Raw genomic sequence first — 19,828 nt, forward strand, 5'->3', positions numbered from 1 at the left:
GACAGGAGGGGGAAGACAGGGTCCAGGGAGATAGGGAAGCTTTGTCTGAGCCTGCTGCTAGATAAACTGTCAGACTAATAAAAGGCTATGTTCCATTCAATGTCTGCATTTCTTGAGCCAGAGAATAAGAGGCACATTGTCTCCCAGTTCTAAATCCCTTTCTCTTCCCTTTCAGGGATCCCATATAGTACAAAGAGAAAGACAACTTAGGTTCAAAGCTGAAGTAGAGTGGCATGGCAGTTGGCCTCAAGTTTACTTTCTCTTCTGTCTCCCAAACATGTCAAAAGTTAGTCCAGTAGTAAGCAGCACCATTTGGCACTTGATCTGAGACACTCAAAAATCATGGCATTTTCTTCCTCTAAAGAGAACTAGTAGTTACTGGCACTATTGCTTTGTAGGGCAGTAGGCAAGCAGGGAACTGTGGATGGCGTCCACTGCCAGCCAGGCTAGGGGAGTCTGACTTGCTTGGTGGCAGTTGAGCGCCACCCTGTGGCCAAAGGTGAGATGAATAGCTTAGTTGAGTAGGGGGGAAAAAGGAAATCTTGGGTCTGTCCCCCTTTAACTGTGGGCTCTTAAGTCTTTCGGGGGTGGGGGCAGCAGGCCTGAGGCAGCTCAATTACCAAAAGCCCTTTTGTAGGCCATGGGCCAAAAGACACCCAGACTGTTGGGATGTGGCCTGAACAAAATGGTGACAAGGTTCCTTGTGCACTGGACAGCAGCCTGCAACCCAGATAACCTCGTTCTATGATCCCAGCCTGCCTAAGACTAATCGAAAGGTAACAGAGCCCAGGAAACAGATTATCTGCAGTAATTCAGACGAATGAAGTTTTAACAAATTTATTAAAACATACAGGGTGTAAGCGGAGAAATCATTCAGTGGTATGTTACATTTTTGCCACTATATTGAATGTATAATTTAAAAATTATAAATATCTACTTAATAACTAAGCCTTTGGCCAAAAAATAGTCAACTTAGCACATTTGTTAAAGATCATTAAGAAATGGATTTTGAACATTAGAAAGATCAAGTCACTGAATTAAACAGCAGCAAACCTCATGTATCTAAAATCCCACAGTATTGAAAGTGGAGGTGTGTGCACAGACTAGTAGTCACTTATTACAGCAATCAGAAGAGATGGGGCAGGCACACTATTGGAGGTGGCTGCAGAGCCAGCAGAGCAAAGAGGACCCTGCTCAGGTGAGCATATCCCAGAGACAGCAGCAACAGAGAGCAGTCCAGCAGGCTGTCAGGCAGGTGGATGGGCCCAGATCATCTCTTCTTTGGTCTTCTACCACATATACTGCAGGGATAAAGGGGAGAGTGAGAAGGGTATGGTACAAACCTCAGCCCCCAGAGTTAGCCTCCCAGGACAATGGACGGCTTTACCAACAGTAGCCCGTGAGCAGTCTGAGTCAGCCATTTGCTACTTTCCTTTCTCCCATTACTCCAGACAGAACACTCTTGCTTCTTGGGAGCAACAACTAGGGAAATGCCAAGGCAGCCAGAATTGGTTGATAAGGAGGCAGGGATGCCTTTTTCAAATACAGCTAAATCACTGCCTGAAAGCAAGAATTAGTCTAAAGGGGGGCTTTATGTTTTAAAAGGATAACCAGGAACCCTGTCCTGTCGCCCCTCGCCCCCCAATCCTACCTGAACAGTACGTAACTGTAGACTGTGCTCCCAAACTCCCAAAGCATTAAAACAAGCAGGGACTAAAGTATGGCCAAGTGAGCCAAGGATGCCTATATGGTGTCTTGTGACCTGGCCTTCACTTTTCCAAGAATGGAGTTGGCAGTCTAGCACAAAACAAATCCACAGGTCACAGACCACTGCCCCGCACTTGTGCAAGCTTCAGCTGCTCTTCTGAGGACGAACGTAAACAGCTGGTAGTTAACATTTTAAAAACCTCAAAACCACCACCAGCAAACGCATAAGCAATAGGACTTCTCACTTTTGCAAAGCTCATGAATGTACAAAAATTAGACCAGTCCTTTGCCAGCTGTCTTGTAGTTCTATTTTGGTGTTGTAGCTTTATTTTGGTGTTGAGTATCTATTTTTATGGCTCCTCTCTTGGCAGCTCTTCGCTGGAGTTGGAGTTGTAGCTAGAATGCTCTGGCTTACTAGGGAATGTTCCCAAGCTGTCCTCTTGTATCCATAACCTCTGCTCCTCAGATTGTCCTTCCCTTCTCTCACAGCACAGATTTAAGCCAGCAACAGAAGCACAAGGTTCTGGGAGAGATCACGGAACCTGGTCAAGGGGGAGAGGCTGGCCTATGTATTCTGGGGCTTTGTCCCTCCAAGAACCCTGAGATAACACCAGCAGCCATGTTAGAAAGGAACTGCACACTTATCAGGTATTAATGGCTGGCAAGCTAGTCCTTCTCAGGCCTGGTTGGCTAGAAAAGGAATCGGGAGAAGCACAGGGCAGTAGGAAAGCCCTCAGCAGTGTTACTGCCTTGCCTCTGCCTAGATGATCTGCCCATGCCCCTCTCACTTGAGTCCTATATGTGCTGCTTTCAATAGGAAGAGAGCAACGGACTACAGCAGGTAACCTTTTTCCCAGGGACGGGCTTCAAGCCAGATGCTGCTGTGAGGTTCCCAGGCTTCAGCACTTACTGGGATGCTCTCAAGTGTTAGACATCCATTTTGTCAGCCTTCTCTCTAGCCCTAGAACAGGACTTTCCCTCTTACCACAAATACTGCAGGATGTGGAGCCCAGAAATGAAATTTTAAAATGGTATCCTCTGGATGGCTAGAGCCCCTGGGAATTAGGCTGGACACGGGTACCAGACACAGGCCAGATGGGCTGTCCTAGCAACTGCTTATCTTACCAGCAGGGCATGAAGATAGGAGCACATCACAGTTGTGTAAGGATACAGCAAACACAGACTTCACTGCCTTTGTAAGTCAGCTTCCCTCCCCCTAATTCTCCCCTATTTCCCTTCTGTCATTCCAGTGGGTTAGCCTTTCACCAATGCCCATGCTCTTCAGCCAGTGGTAGGAGCCTGTGTTCTCAGCCCAGCCAGTGAGCCTCAGGGCTGCCTCAAGACTACTGTGTGCTATCCACTATGGCCCATAGCACTTTCCAGCTTTGCTAAGAGCAGGGGGACCTGTAGCCTCATCTGCTCTTGCCCCTCACTGGGCATCTACACTAACAGGAGGAGGCTGTCCTCGGAGATTGCAGATGGTGTCTGAACAGCCCTTCTACCACACAAATAAGAGGCAGGAAAGGAGAAACATTCTTATAGGCATTTAGACAGTATGAAACAAGTCCTGTCCTTAATGGAGGAACAAAAAGAACAGACTTGGGGTGGGGGAGTGGGAAAAAGGGTTGTTTTCTTGGTGTCTGTTTATTGAGATCATTTGCTGCCTACCAAGCAAAACTCTGCTGAAAATCAGATGTCATCAAATCACTTGCTCAAGCCTTGTAAGCACCAGTAAGCATGCAGAGGGAGGCCAGGGCATGGAGGAAGCATGGAACCAGCCCCCTTTCCCACCTCCCAGATCTTATCTGTGCAGACCAAGGCCCAGGCACTGGATGCTGAAGGCGAAAAACAGTATTTCCCAGCAGGAGAGTATGGACCTGGTGGGGATGGCACAGCCTTGTCTCCAGTCCTTGTGCTCCAGGACTGCAGCAGCTTGTGCCGGCTATGTTTGTCCCATCCTCAAGTTCCTTCCAGCTTGTAGCCCTGGCCTCTCAGTCTATTCTGTGAGGCTGAGCTAGGACAGACCTACTCTCCAGGCCCTTTCCTCTTCTTGCTTTAGTGTCCTAGAAACTCAGTCTGAGACAGAGCAGACTGGGAGCTGGCCAGTTTCTCCACTGATTGCTGCCCACCTGGTCAACTATTCTATATGCTGCTGTTCTCCACATGAAGTAGCAGTATTCACATGGACTGGGCTGGAAAACATGAGTAGCTGTTGACCCGTGTGTGTCCTTATTCCTAGGTCTCAAGTGTAGCCACCACCATCCTGTAAGCAAGGCCACTTACCTGCTGGCCTAGCAAGCAGGACTGCACTACCACCACCACCTAGCCAGAGCATACTTGGATGAGCTGCTGGGGCCCCAAAGAAAGGGTTGGTAGTGGATTCTGGGATGCCTGAGCTGCAGGTGTAACTTGCCTCAGGACCACCCTGGCTAGTCCTTTTGGTAAGGGGATGCTGAGTTCAAAGAGGATGAAATAAAAGGCAAGTCACTGGACCTGTTTGCTTCTGGCCACTGATGCTCTGTACATGGAGGTAGCTTACTCCAAACCTACCTACAATGTGGCAGAGGGGAGGGGCAAGAGAACTCTGAGCTTTAGAGAAAAGAGGACAGAAGCCTTGGTGTGAGGTTAAGATCTAGACCTTATCCAGAATGACCTGTTCCCGAGCTAATGGTGAGACTTGAGTTTCAAAGTCCCACATACCTGTCAAGTAGGTGCACTGTCCCAGAACAAGCACATAGCACCCCGGGAACAGGCAGCTGGGGAAAGGGCCTATAGTCGTCTCATGCTATATTGTGGCTTCACTGTACTTCAGCTTTGAAACAGGTAAAGAGTAATTCCTTACCTACTTCTGGGGTTACATTCCAGAGACCCCCACTATAGTTGAAAATCCACTAAGTAGCAATAAGCAAATTACGATATAGTGAAGGATGACCATCTTAACGCTGCCACTTAATGGATTTTCATTTATGCTCCAGAGATCCCCGTGATAAGTATAGCGACCCCCCACCTGTCGGTTTCCTTGTTTACCTAGTCCCTTTAGCTGCCTGGTGCTTTAAAGATAATGGCTAGGTACATAGGCTCAAGTTCCAACCTAGGCTGCCACTGACATGCTATATGCTGTGGAACAAGCCATAGCTTTCCTGTGCATTACTTCTCACAAAGTAGAGCCAGGGATATGGTGACAAAAAAGAAGGTGAAGTGCTGCTTCTGGAGCTGGCAGGGACCAAGAAGAAAACTTTATAGGGACCACATAGGAAAAGGGCAGGTTTTCTTCTGCGTCTGAATGAGAGAGCAGGAGCCCCGTTGCCCAATCCAGGGTGAGACACATGTTGGTATCCATGGCTTCAAATTGTTATAGGATGACAAAGGTGTGAGAAGAAAAAGAAGGAAGCCAATGGGGACTGGGGTGGCAGGCAGGATGTTTTGGAGACTGGCAGGTGAAATACTTAAGATACCCATTTCCTTAAAGGGAGCAAGAGCCTCACACAGACACATGAGAATTTCCTAGGTGTGGTAGGTCATTGAGAATAGACACTGGGGAACAATGGAACATGAGGCCAAAGAATGATCAAGTTTGAAGACATTTCAGAGACTATAAAGGACAAGCTTTTTCAATAGCCCGCATCTGATGGTTAAATTCCAGCAAGACTGCTTTTGTTTACCAAAATCTCAGGAAAAGGGACTGAAAATACCTCCTTCCATGGTGACAAACATTTAGAGACCTGGCTGTCAACAATGTTTTTCAGACAAAGGAAACCAAAAGCATTTTCTGTCTACAGCCCCAGAATATTTAAGAGATCAGCTCTCCTCATTTCCCACACACGCAGAGGAATCTGACCAAGGCACAGGTGAGAGGGCAAGAGTATATGTACCCTTCTCATGAGAACAGCTACAGTACTAGAACAGACTTCTGTGGTGCCAGTAACCAGAGTTTCAGAAGTGCTTGGCATTCTCCAGTAAAGGCCATTTAAATTAGAATAAAGCAATCTAGCAAATATAATGTAACCCTTCTTTTAATTGCAATAATAATGTAACCCTTCTTTTAATCACAATAAAAATATATGAAAAAAATTAGAATAAAGCAAAGAAGTTAAAACCAGGTCCTATATCTTTCATGTCCTTTGTACCAACTTGGAAGCTGGGCAGACCTGAGCTGAGGTCCCCATGCTCCTGTTCCATAGTCTTCGGGGAAGTCACCTTTCCACATGAGAGGTCAGAGTTGTGGAAGCACTGCCTGGAATACCACATAGACGCTATTGCCATTAATAACAAAGGCTCTCAAAGCACCTTAGTAAGTGGTGAGCCGGTGAGCAGACTCTATGAAACAAGAAATGAAGGTCCCCTTCCCCCCCACCCCCTTGTCTGATGGCACTACCCAAGGGCCTACCTAGAACAGCGCACACAGGTCTGGGGGCTGCTGCGCTACACACACACAGCTTAACCTTGTCAGGCAAGGCTATGAACACCCACAGAGAGCAGCAAAGCCACAGTACCAGCAGCCAGCTGCAGCTCTATTCACATGAGCTACAAGCTAAAAGACTTAAAGATACTTTTGAATGTGAGGAGATGACCAAGTGTTTTCTCAGGCAAGCGTGAGGAGGAACCTCAAAACTGGCTTTTTAGGATAACTGTCCCAGTTATTTTGCACAAAACATTACCAAGCAATCCTATATGCCCCGAGAAAAGAGACACCTAACAAACTACAAGTTTATCTTTAGTGTAGGAGGAAGCAGTTTTATCCTGAAGATGGCCAGGAGACCTGGTAGTGACTGAAAGGCTACAAAGGGAACACAGCAGCAATTCATCAGCACCCTACCAGTCCACTACAGGTCCTCACTAGAGCCTCTGACAGACCACACCAGAGAAAGGTGGGTATGAGCTGTGTAAAGAGGAGTGGGATGCAGGTCAGTAAGTATGAGGAGACCCAAATGCCCTGAGGCAGAAGACAAAATGATTTTCTTGTGAAGGTCCAATATCATGGGTAACATTACAGCAAAAGGAGGGAGATAACTTACAAGTATACCCTTAATGATGTTTTTAGGGAAATAAGAAAAGCCTCCACAAGATACTGCTACATACTCATCAGAATGGCTAAAATGAAGTGCAGGCAACATCAAGTTCTGGTGAGGACATAATAGCTGGAATAAACTCATCATTGCTGATAGGAATGCAGGATGCTGCATCTACTTTAAACACAAGCAGTTTTGTTAAAATACATGCTTATAGATCTAAAATACGATGACACTTGCTGACACACAGGGCACAATGCATTTACACTAAAACAGCTGAGTAAAGGAGGGGGTGCTTAGGGGATGAATCCAAAGGCATAACTTTCTAAACAACTAAAGTACTGTTTGTTAAAGTGAGTAACAGAGGGGCCGGGAGTTTGGCCTAGTGGTAGAGTGGCCTAGCATGCATGAAGACCCAGGTTTGATTCCTCAGGACCTCATACATAGAAAAAAAGCCAGAAGTGGTGCTGAGGCTCAAGTGGTAGAGCTCTAGGCTTGAGAAAGTCCAAGGACAGTGCTCAGGCCCTGAGCTCAAGCCCAGGACTGGCACCAAAAAAAAAAAAAACAAAGAAAACAAAAGTGGAAACATGGTGGGGGGGGGGGCACAGTCATTCAATGAACAATGTAAAAAAAAAACAAAACAAAAAACTATATAACCTGATGGGATGGGAGGGGGTAAATGGAAAACAAAGGAAGGGGTCAGATTAACCAAGAAGCATTATACTCAACCTGACTTATGGAATTAAAGCCTGTTTGTACAACTAGTTAATAACAAAGGAACAATGTATGCTTCCAGTCACCCAGGCTCTACTCCGGAGTACTCAGTAGAATATCAAGTTCTGTATACCAGTGTTTACAGCGGTTGTAGTCATGATTGCCAAAAAGCAGAAACAATGCAAATAAAATCATACCTCCGCATGGTGGATCACTACTCCACAACCAGGTTCCTTCCAGATCCTCACAGAACATGCCAGAAGTTACACATCCATAATTTTGCTTATCAGACAGTATCACATTTCAGGGTGAAACCTAACAAGCTCACACTTCTCTTGGGCATCTATACTGAAAATTCCAAAAGACTAAACCTATTCAAAGGGTGTCTGAGCTTCACAAAAATTTTGGAGCTACAGCCGGGCACAGTGGCTCACACCTTTTTTGTTCATGGCTAGCACTCTAGCACTTGAACCACATCTCCACGCCTGGCTCAAGGACTGTCCTGTCTGGGCTAGTTTCAAACCACAATCATGTGATCTCAGCCTCCTGAGTAGCTAAGATTATAGGCATGAGCCACTGATGGTGGGTTTTGAAAAGGTTTATTAGCAAAATCTCCAATATTGTTCCTGAAGCTCTAGGCCACCGTGGCGATTGAAAGGGCCTTCTAGAGCCTGGTTGGGCTATGTGTTGGACACTCCAACTGCTACCTCAGGGGACACAATCTGTTTGAAAAACCATGTCTCCTCCATCCAGGCTCAGAAGTGAGTGATGTTACATTGTGTTTGGTGGGATCTTTCTGGAGCTCAATATTTTATAGTATAAATCTCTCCAAGGTGGCCAGCGTTCCTGGTCTTCAGGTCCCAGGTGGTTCCCAGGTACCTCTGGGCTCACTGTTCCAGGCCTAGGAAATGCTTTTCTTGTGGTATAGTCTCAGCAGTACTGTGACAGCAGTGTGGAGTTCTCATCTTACCTGACCCTTCAGTAATATCTGCTGACAGTGACCACTCTTCCCTTCTCAATAGACCTGCTCAGCTTTCTTGATATCCCATCCTCCTCATCTTGTACTTATCTACAGATCCATGCCGGAATTCCTTAAAGCTACTTTTCCTTTTCCCTCTCTGCTCCTGTCCACAGTTTCAGTTACCAATGCTAAGCCAAGGGCTCCCTATTTCTTCATCCCCACCTTTCCTCTAGGCTGCAGGCTTCCTTGGCATCACCTGAGTGTCTGACAGATTCCCAGCACCTCAGACTAACCCAACGTTCAGATACAGTTCCTTTCCCTGTTCTCTTAGCCTCTGTAACAGTGCTACTACCTGTCAGAAGCCTGAAAGGCTGTCTCTGGACATTCTCACTTTTCATCTTTAATAATTATCCACCACTAAGACCTGTTGATTTTACTGCCAAATTTCTCAACTGTACTCATTTCTCTCCACCATCACATGTTCTCATGCCCCTTCTAAACAGAAGCTGAATCTCCTAAAATGCAAATCCATTTCTATCTCTTTGCTTAAAAATCCTTCAGTGGCTTCCCATTGCTCAAACAACGAAGATGGAAACTCCTAACATTTGGGCTGGGAGTGTGCTGTTTCTCATGTGTTCCCAACACTCCAGTACTCTCTTGTAGTTTTTCTAGGGATCTAAGTCCTCTCCTGCTATTAGGACTTTGTACCTGCTGCTCCTCCAACCATTGTGCCGATTAACATCTTTCAGATCTCAGTGTATATGTGAAACCATGGGTAACTGCTTAAGTCAGTGCCAGATTGTTCCTTTTATTTGTTCTCATAGCTTTACATCTCTTCATAAGAAAACATTTCTGGTATATCGGTACATAAGAGCTCACAGCAAAAGAGAGGAAAGCCTCCAGATGAGCCAGAGTGCAATTTATTCAGGATTTATGGTCAAAAGTGTGTCTTGGATGGTGGCAAAAAAACAGTTTCCTCTCTCTTCCTGGCAGTAGGAAAAAGTTTCTGTGTTAAGATAGACAACAGTGGCCTGCAATCAACAGAGACAGTGGGCAGAGGGAGAGAGAGAGAGAAATGACACTATTAGTACACTCGTTAAGAATTTATCCTGGTTTCAGTGGCTATCGTGATCTGCTAACTAGGCTATCTTAATGACTTTGTCCTGAATGGTTTGTGTGCTAGGTATGCCTGGAGGGCAAAAATGTTGGTTTTGACAATTGTGATCACGTCAAGCTGGATCACAATGTCATTTACCACCTGTGGGATTACTTAATGCTGGTAGCTAGTTATCTTCCTGGATTGTTAGGCCCATGAGGTTGAAGATTGGTGGTGGTGGTGGGGAATTCTATTCTATGTGGTCTGTCACCTGATACACTAAACTGTTCAACAAGTTCACCATGATTGTCCCTGGACAAGTTGGTGGCTTGCAGTATGCCAAGGTACCCCTAGGAAGTGCTCTTCTCTCAGCTACTTTGTGACAAAAAAAATAACTGAGCGAAATTCCTAACTATAACCTGTGGAATGAAGTTACTTCAATCAAGAAAAGAAAATAACTTTTTTTTAAAAAAAGAAATCTATCCACAACAGCATCAAAAGCAAGCTTAACTTAAAATTAGATTTCTTCACAGAAATCTAACTTTAAAACCCAATGAAGATATTATAAGACAGCTAAACAAAATTACAAGATTAATTTAAGGACTTGAGATAAAAATACAGAGATGAGCTGGTAGAGTACTTGCCTAATGCTGGGTTCATTCCCAGCCCTGTAACAAACAAAATGATATAAAATGAAACAGAAACAGAGACTTTGTGACAGGAAGACAATATTGTAAATATGTCAGTTCTTTTCCAAATTACTCTGTAAATCACATGCTATTCTAATCAAAGCCAAATGTGTCTTTCTGCAGAAACATAAAATCTAGAAGAGTAAACAACCAAGAATAGCAAATTATGAAAATTAAGTAGTATGTGTTTACGGGTGTGCTGGAAGAAGGCGCTTACCATACAAGAGTCCTGATTCTAGCCCATTCCTATGTGAGAATTTCAACTGAATGGATTTTTGAGGTTCGAAGCCAACTCAAGCAGGAATGAGACTCATCTCTCATTAATTACCAAAAAGCCTGAAGTAGAGCTGTTAATGTGTTAACAGCAGCCTTGAACAAAAAAGCTAAGGCCCTGAAAAGACAGCCCTAGCTGGAGCCCCAGTTGGTTAGCATTAGAGGCTTCTGTCCAATTATGTTTCTATAGTCCTGTGCTTCAGTCCTCCCTGAGTCCAGAGTTGAATATGGGAGCTGGTACAGCTGGAAAGGGGGCACAGAAGCCCCACACCCTCTTCCAAACCTTGTCCTCAGCATCTTCATGTGTATCTTTCATTTGTAATATTTTTGTTGCTGTTGTTCTTATTAGTCCTGAAACTTGAATACAGGCCTGAGAACAGTTATTGGGTTTTCTCAAGGTTGGAGCTCTAGCTCTTAAGCCACAGCACCACTTCCAGATTTTTCTATGTATGCAGTACTGAGGAATCAAACCTTGATCTTCATGCATGCTAGGCAAGATTTTACCACTAGACCAAACTCCCAGCCCCTATCTTTAATTTTTTTGGGGTGGGGTGGGATGCTGGGTGAGGCTTGAATTCAGGGTCTGTCTGGGTGCTATCCTTTAGCTTTTTGCATAAGGCTGGCACTCTACCACTTGAGCCTTAGCTCCAACTTCCTGTGATATCCTTGATAATAAACCAGTATACACAGTTCTGGGAACCACTTGGAACCTAAGGAGTGGGTATGCAAACTGATGCCCAATAGATAAGCCCTGGCAGAACTATCTGGAGCTTGTGACTGGCATTGGAGGGGGAGAACTAAAGTCTCTTGTGGGATCTGCTGCCATCTTCCTGCACACAGTGCCAGGACTTCATTGAGTTAGGTGCTGCTTGGCTGGTGTCTGCTGCTGCTGTTGAGCTGCTTGCTTGGTTCCCTTGTGGCCATATATAGGAGAAACTGTGTCAGAATTTTTCTACTGAATGAACTAATCAATACAGGGTAGGGATTATCAAAAAGAGAAAAACTGAGAACCTTATCTACACCTTGGACAAAAATAAATTTAGGCTGAGTGTGGTATAATTCAAATCCTCAGGAGGCTGAAGCAGGAAGATCACAATTTAAAAGTCAGGCAGGCTACACAGCTTAACACTCACAAAACAAAACAAAAAAGCCTCACGCCTGTAAATCCTAGCTATTTAGGAGACGAGATCTAAGGATCACAGTTCACTGCCAACCCAGACAGGAAAGTCTGTGAGACTCTTGTCTTGTCTCCAATTTGCCACCAGAAAACCAAAACTGGTATTGTGGCTCAAAGTGGCAGGATACTAGTTTTGAGTAAAAGAGCTTGGGATAGTGCCCAGCCCCTGAGTTCAAGCTCCATTGCTGACCAAATAACAAAACAGAAAATACTAATGGAGTGAACTGAAGACCATATGTCTAAAACAATAGAAAATAATTATTTTCGGGGCCGGGAGTTTGGCCTAGTGGTTAAAGTGCTTGCCTAGCATGCATGAGGACCCGGGTTCGATTCCTCGGTACCACATACATAGAAAAAAGCCGGAAGTGGTGCTGAGGCTCAAGTGGTAGAGCTCTAGCCTTGAGAAAGTCCAAGGACAGTGCTCAGGCCCTGAGCTCAAGCCCAGGACTGGCAAAAAAAAAAAAAAAATTATTTTCCTAGCTACTCAGGAGGCTGAGATCTTAGGATCAAGGTTCAAAGCCAGCCCAGGCACTAAAGAACTCTTATCTCCAATTAATCACTAGGAAAGGGGAAGTGGGGCTTTGACTCTACCAGCAGGCCACACTCCTATTCCTGTATAGTTTTCATTTTTGCCAGTTCTAGGCGTGAGCTCAGAGGCTGAGCACTGTCCATGGACTTTCTCAAGGCCAGAGCTCTGCCACTTGAGCCTCAGCATCACTTCTGGCTTTTTTCTATGTATGTGGTACCGAGGAATCGAACCTGGGTCTTTGTGCATGCTAGGCAAGCACTGTACCACTAGGCCAAACTCCTGTGCCCTACAGTTTTTAACATAGTGTCTAGTGAATATCACTGCTGAATTAGTTCAACCTTTGTCCCACCATTTGTACTTCTCCTTCCCCTCCCCAAATCAGATAAACTTAGAAGACAAAAGGTAGGGCCAGGAGTTTGGCCTTGTGGAGTCCTTGCCTAGCATGCACAAAGGCCTGGGTTTGAAGATTCCTTGGTACCACATACACAGAAAAGCCTGAAGTGGTGCTATGGCTCAAGTGGTAGAGCATTAGCCTTGAGAAAACCCAAGGACAGTGCTCAGGCCCCGAGTTCAAGTCCCAGGACTGGCAAAAAAAAAAAAAAGAATAGGTAAAAGGTACAGAAATCAAAAACAGTGTCAAAAGGGAAGAAAATGGGGGAAAAAGAACCACAAAAAGTAACCCCCTCCCACTGCTTGGATCATTTTATATGATCATATATGTACATAGCTATTAAGCCCTTGTGATCCTTTCCTAAGAATGTCTCCCCCATCTCATTGTGCGAATGTTTAGAGTCCAGTTTATCATGTCCAACTAATTTTTTTGTCTTTTACTATGCATTGGGTTTTATTTATAGATTTCCCTTCTCTGCTTAGTAATGACCTACGATTACAAACATGAGCCACCATGACCAACAAAAATAAAAACAGGTAAGGTAAATTAGATACCATTTCTTCTCTCAACAGGTACTAAAAATGTAAAGTCTATTGATCAGATCTGTTTTAAAGAAACAAGGAATTTGAATTTGTACAACTCCAGTTTATTCCAGTGACAAGAGACAGTGGACCAGCAGGGAGCACTCAGATCTTGGTAGCTCAGTCCAAGCCATGCAGGAGGCAGCAACAGCACAGCGCAGCCCAGCATGCAGCCAGAAGGGCCTGACAGCCTTCACCCATGTCCGTAGACTTCTTCTTTTCCCGTTCTATCACGTACACTGGTGGGGGGGGGGGGGGACGTAGGGGAGGGCAGGGGAGAGAGAGACCCAGTCAGAGGGGACTTGGAGCAACAGCTATCTGGCAGCACTTACCACATTGCATAGAGACTTGTTTCTATTAAGCTGTGAGCTCCATGAGGGTAGGACAGGGGCCATTCCAGTGCACACCAGGGAGTCTGATCCCTGCTTCTCACCTCTTTCTCCAAGCTATGAAATCCAACGGCACTTCCTTAAACCAGGCAATGTCCAGAGTGTCTGATCTAGGACCCCCACCCTGTGGTATGGCAGGCACTGGCTGGAAGCTTTCCCCACTCTCAGTCCTCAGTACAGCCTGCAGTTCTACTACTATAGTGTAGCTAGTGCCCACCCACCATAAGATGGAGAACTAGAGGAGTCTGTTAGAAGGTGAGTTTGGGGAGAGGAGAAACAAATTATGCCCCAGAAAATCGGTGTCCAGAACTTATCCTATAGAAATCATTGTCCCAGAATTCAGGCATTATAAAATATAAGATTGCTGCTATATTAAATAACCCCAAAGTAGCAGTAACCCAATGTCTACCAACTGGAGTCCAATAAGCTAATAAATTAAAGCAGATCATGTAACCAAACACCAGGCAGCCACTACAACTAGGTAATCTGTAGTCAACAATTTAGACAAGGCATATAGCAGCAGTGCTTTCATTTTATTTGCATACATAAACACAAACATACATTTCTGAAAGATTACAAGAAATTTAAAGATCAGTGTTGAGGAGAAGTGATCTTCAATTTGCATGTACCACAAATCCAGGCTTGTCTAATTGTAAAGCCACATTCAAAGGTGATCATCTAGCCAGAATCAATACTTCCTTCCTTAAAGCAACACGAGGCCTCCACAGTCCTTGCTGGGTGCTGTTAGTAGGAAAGAAGGGCACTTGTCTGGTTGTAGGGTGTGGTGGACCTCTCCCCTCTCACTCTAGGGTCTGCAGGGCCACCGGCACTGATGGACTTGAGTTCCTTGCTGACTACAGTGCCTCCTAACTCACCACTACAAGCTGGGCCACCTCAGCCCACCAGTGTGCCCCTCTCAGCCTGACTCAGTTGCTCCTCTCCCCAGGTCCTCCCAGTCAGAATCTAAGCTCAGTTCAAACTCCTCTAGGCCACATTTCTTTGTCAGTCCTGGGTGAACACAGACCTCCTAGGCAAAGATGGCAAGCAAGAGCCTTCATCAAGTTCTTCTCCACAAAGAGCTCAGAGCCCACATTGCAAATGCCCTGGGTTACCTGCGCCTCCCCATTGCCTGTGCCTGGTACCAAATAGCACTGCCTCAGGTCCTTCGGCATCCTTCTCCCTCTCCAGCAATCCCAACTAATTTCACTTCAGCCCTTACTTAAACTTCTCTCTGGGTTTAGACCAGGAGCCAGAAGCTGACCTGAGGGGAGCCCTGGGGAAAGAGCAAAGACATGAGAGAGCAGGTCTGGTTCTTCTGGTTCTTGCCTCCCACTCTGTTTCTGCCATGAGTATGATCCCTACATTCTTTAGCTTACATCCTCAGCAGAGCCTCTCCATGTGGACTTAACACATCCACATTCTCCGTTCTCCGTGGTGGCAGCCCCTCACCTCAGCAGTGCCCTGGTAAGGAATACCAGAGTCTCCTCAACAGCAGTGCTCTCCCACACTGGAGACAAGGTCACTGAGTTTATCCTCTCCTTTGTCCTGCAAATAACTCCTCAGAAGCTCCAACATCCCAGTGTAAACATCCCTTCAGAAGCCTGAAGCTTGTAGCACACTTTTCTACTGTTCCAAGATCCAGCGCCTTCATCATTCTTTCCTTCAACTTTACTGGGCTCCAGTGGGTTGATTCCAGTACACTTACAGTGTGGACTCTATCATACACATTGTGCTCTCATTTTTTTTTTGGGGGGGGGGGGTCATGGGGCTTTAACTCTGGGCTTGGCGCTGTCCCTGAGCTCTTCAGCTTAAGGCTACCACCCTACCCTACAGCCAAGCCCCACTTCCTGTTTTCTAGAGGTTAATTGGAGATAAGAGTCTCAGGTCCTTTTGTGACTGGGCTGGTTTGAACCTTTATCCTCAGATCTCAGCCTCCTGATTACTTAGGATTACAGGTGTGAGCCATGGCGCCTGGCTCCCATGTGCTCTCATTTTATGGGGAGGAAATTGCTTTGGAAAGGGTTATACAGTTTGGAAAAAAAAAACCACTATAAAAGATCATTTCTGGGGCCAGGAGTTTGGCCTAGTGGTAGAGTGCTTGCCTAGCATGCACGAAGACCCGGGTTCGATTCCTCAGTACCACATACATAGGAAAAAAAAAAGCTGGAAATGGTGCTGAGGCTCAAGTGGTAGAGCTCTAGCCTTGAGACAGTCCAAGGACAGTGCTCAGGCCCTGAGCTCAAGCCCAGGACTGGCAAAAAAAAAAAAAAAAAAGATCATTTCCATGCTAGTCACCTGCCTCTTCCACAGCAGACTCCTGTCCCCTACCTACCTGACACTCTTTTGCTTAACACCAACCAGGCTCCAACCATACTTGCTTTTTCACGACCTGTTTAAACTCCTCTGATCACAAAGATATTTCAATCTATCAGCAGCCCAAGATAGGCTGCTTCAAGCCTGAGTTGGCTCACAGAGCCAATTTCTTTTCAGAAGTCCTTCTCAAGCCAAGTGCAGACAATTCATGCCTGCAATCCTAGCTACCCAGGAAGCTAAGATTTGATGGCCAAAGTTTAAAGCCAGCTTGGGCAGAAAAAGTCCATGAGACTCTTATCTCCAGTTAACCTCAGAGCCCAGGCTCTGAGTTCAAGCCCCAGGACTATGCCCACACTCTTCCATAGCGAGAGCCAATATCTCTTCCTAAATCAGGAACCCAATTTTGCATACATGCATGCACAGGGTGAAGGCACGTGCTGGATAATTTATAATCCAAAGAAAAGTGTGAATTCTGCTGTGAAATCCTCTGCAGAGGATCCAACGCCTATAAAGGTGAGTAAAGGCCAGCTTGTGCCACAAGGAGGCAGGAGTCTGCTTGCAGCTTATCAGAGAACAAAGACAGACCTTCCTGGAACACCTATAAAGCCCACTGCGGTGGTAAAGTGTCATTTGCACATCTCTGCACATAGCACAGGCTAGCCCAACAGATGGGGGAACATCAAGGCCATCTGAGAGGCTGTCCTCTGTCCTACTCTATGACATGCCACATATCACCTCTACCCCTACCTGCCCACCCAGCCTTTTGAGACTCCTTCCTAGGGACCTGAGGTACAGCAGGGAGGGGTGGGAGGAAGAGTAAGTAGCTTCTCAGAAGATTCTGCTGATGGGAAGTTCAGAGTCAAACAGGGAAGGGCTCCCCATCTGGTACTATGTGTAGGAGGATGTGATTATCATGTGTTTTTTGAGGGGGGGAGTCATGGGGCTTGAACTCTGGCCTGGGTGCTGTCCCTCAGCTCTTCAGCTCAAGGCTTCTGCCCTACCCTTGAGCCTCTGCCCCACTTCCTGTTTTCTAGTGATTAAATGGAGATGAGTCTCTTGGCTTTTTTATTGCCTGAGCTGGCTTTGAACCACCACTCTTGTATCTCAGCCTCTGGAGTAGCTAGGATTGTAGATGGGAGCCACCGCACCCGTCCAGATGCTTTTAAGTTTTCACTCCAGGTTCCTGGCTTATAATGCCTCAAGAAAGGCTACTGAAATTAGAATTTCTTTTCCCCAAGGTGGGTCATAGAAACTCAAGTATTCCCTATCTTTTTGTCTTGGAATTGGCCATACAGAAATCATCTGACCTACCTTGCTCAAGGTCTTAAGACCCTCCTCGTTACAGATGGGGTCTGTCCCACACCCTGGAGGAAGGAATGCTGCACAGAGAGGCCAAGAAGAATGCCAAGAAGAATGCTGCGGCCCACTTGTCTCTTGGTTGCTCCACCCTGTTTGCTAGCATTAGATCATATGCTTCAGCTCAATCCCTTTTCTACCCCGTACTTCAGTCCTGCCTACACAATGGAATCTCCATTAAAACCCCAAATGCAAGGGACTTCTATCTGGGAACTACCAGATTGCTTGGTAGATGGAATTTTTGGAGGATGGTGCAAAATAACACCTGGCATCAAAGTACAACACCCTCTTGTCTACATTCCTTATGGTATGTGTCTCTCCACCTATAGCCACTGTAATATTCTTTGTAGTAAATCAGTAACATAAGCAAGAATTTCCCTAGGTTCTGAAAGCCACTCAAGCAAATTAACTATTATCTAAGGAGGGGTTAGTTCAAGCCTCAGTACCCACACTATCCTATCCACAAAAGTAACTCGGGGCCTGAGACTGGCCTCTAGGGGAGTAGGGCAAGCTGAGTCCTATTATTTGATGTCATGTCCAGGTAGAAAGCATCAGAACTAGATTACAGAATGTACAGAGTGGTGTCGAACCTTCTTGTCCTTCACCTCTTTTTTTTTTTTTTTTTTTTTTTTTTTTTTTTTTTGCCAGTCCTGGGCTTGAGCTCAGGGCCTGAGCACTGTCCTTGGACTTTCTCAAGGCTAGAGCTCTACCACTTGAGCCTCAGCACCACTTCCGGCTTTTTTCTATATATGTGGTACCGAGGAATCGAACCCGGGTCTTCATGCATGCTAGGCAAGCACTTTAACCACTAGGCCAAACTCCCGGCCCCATGTCCTTCACCTCTTGAGGTTACAGAAGTGTGTGCTGGTTGGTGGTGAGGGAGACAGGAAGATCAGGTACTTTGGTTCCTGACAGAGGATATCCTTAATCCAGTTGATAATTCTCAAAGATATTGTGCCCCAAGTTAGTGAGAAGTACCATAATGGTTTCAGAATAGGGACTTGAATAAGATACAACAAATTGGATTTAAATGTAGAGTCACCTACTCATTGGCCATATAACCTTGAATGTGTTATGACTCTTTGCAAGAGGTATACTGTTTATAATCTGCACACTACAGAGTTGCTGATATAAAATTCTTCACATAGTCCTTGGCATACTACAAAGCATTCATAAATTTACTAATAATTATTCAGATGACTATTATCTTTTAAGAAGGCCCTTCTCCTGACTGAGTGAAGAGTGGACAGTGGTTCTTACCCTCCCTTTTTCCCTCCCTCCTTCCTTCTTCCCTTCCTCCTCCTGAATAGCAAGCCAAGATCTTGCTATGTAGCCAGGCTGGTCTCAAACTTTGAATGCTCCTGCCTTAGCTTCCCAAGTGCTGAAAAAAACAGATGTCACCATACCCAGCAAGACTTGGAATCTTATAAACAGACTTAGGGAAAGGAAGATGGATTCACTTGAACTCTAAGAGACCAGGAGGCAAAGCCATAGGCTGTCCTAAAAGCAAACAGCTTCAAAATCAGCTAGCCCTTCACTCCAAGGTGAAGATATCAGAGTTCCAGTGTGGGGGAGGAATGTGTCCAAAATCACTATGAGGGAAGGAGAGGGGATAATCAGAGCCAGTCTCTATCTCTAATAAATTCATGGCAGAATAATATAAAAATGCTGGGTGGGAGACAGGAAATCAGAGTACACAGGCATACATGCATGCGTACACACACACACACACCCTCCTGTACAGGAAATCAGAGTACACAGGCATACATGCATGCGTACACACACACACACACCCTCCTGTACAGGAAATCAGAGTACACAGGCATACATGCATACACACACACACACACACACACACACACACACACACACACACACACACACACACACACACACACACCCCCTCCTGTTACTTGTCTTTTGCTTAATCACAATCTCAGAGACCAGTCGTATCTTTGGGAAGCCTGACTTGGGAAAGCTCAGGCAGGACCTAGGACAGAGCAGCTTCCAAAGCTATTGGCCGGGGAGTTCACACTGAGCCTGCATGGAAGGAGCTAGAGGTAGGCTGCTTAGCACGCATGAGGCTCTGAGTTCAAACCCCAACACCATAAAGACAAAACTCTTCGAAAAAACATGGGAGTAGTTGGGAGGACAGCCCAGTGGCTGTTGTCCAGGGGTCAGAGATACACCTGCACCTTGACAGGTCACAATAAAAAAAATTCACCACATCCATTGAAGATCTGGACAACCTGGAAGGAATCTCATCTGTGAGCTTTATCCTCCCTAAACCACCTGCCAGGCCTCAGTCTTCTAAGGATCCTGACTAGGCAATGTCACCTGTGAGCAAACATGCCAGCTCACCTCCAGAAACTGGTTAAGTGGCATATCCTTTGCATAACTTCATTCTTCTCTTCCCTGCCTGAGGAGGCTTTCCTGCCTCAGGGCAGCAAACTATCCAGCTCTCTCACATTATCAGGCCTCTCCAAAGTAGAAGCTAGAAAACCAGCTCAAAGGTAGGTAACCCTGGGAAAGCCTCCTATTCACACTCCTTCCCCACCAACTCCTGACTCTCTGAGGGACATCTCATCAGCAGTCTGGTGGCCTCTTCCCTTCTTCCTCCATAACACAATAAACTCAAATAGG

At 45.7% G+C, this 19,828-nt stretch overlaps 1 protein-coding gene and 1 long non-coding RNA gene across 2 annotated transcripts in view; one reads left to right on the plus strand and one right to left on the minus strand.

The window, feature by feature from the left end:
* The first annotated feature begins 648 nt into the window (after positions 1 to 648).
* Positions 649 to 13,068, plus strand: LOC150064034 (uncharacterized). The gene is made up of 3 exons (XR_016535198.1): positions 649 to 776; positions 6,426 to 6,575; positions 13,010 to 13,068. It is a non-coding gene; the product is annotated as an uncharacterized LOC150064034 (long non-coding RNA).
* Cystm1 (cysteine rich transmembrane module containing 1) overlaps positions 832 to 19,828 on the minus strand; it is a 64,485-nt gene continuing 45,488 nt past the window's right edge. Inside the window, exon 3 of the mRNA XM_090331402.1 lies at positions 832 to 1,301. Coding sequence (XP_090187528.1) covers positions 1,195 to 1,301 — 107 coding nt within the window. The 3' untranslated portion in view covers positions 832 to 1,194. The remainder of the gene's footprint in view (positions 1,302 to 19,828) is intronic.

This window comes from Megascapheus bottae, chromosome 4 (assembly GCF_031878675.1).
Source record: "Megascapheus bottae isolate mThoBot1 chromosome 4, mThoBot2.hap1, whole genome shotgun sequence".
Taxonomy (NCBI): domain Eukaryota; kingdom Metazoa; phylum Chordata; class Mammalia; order Rodentia; family Geomyidae; genus Megascapheus; species Megascapheus bottae.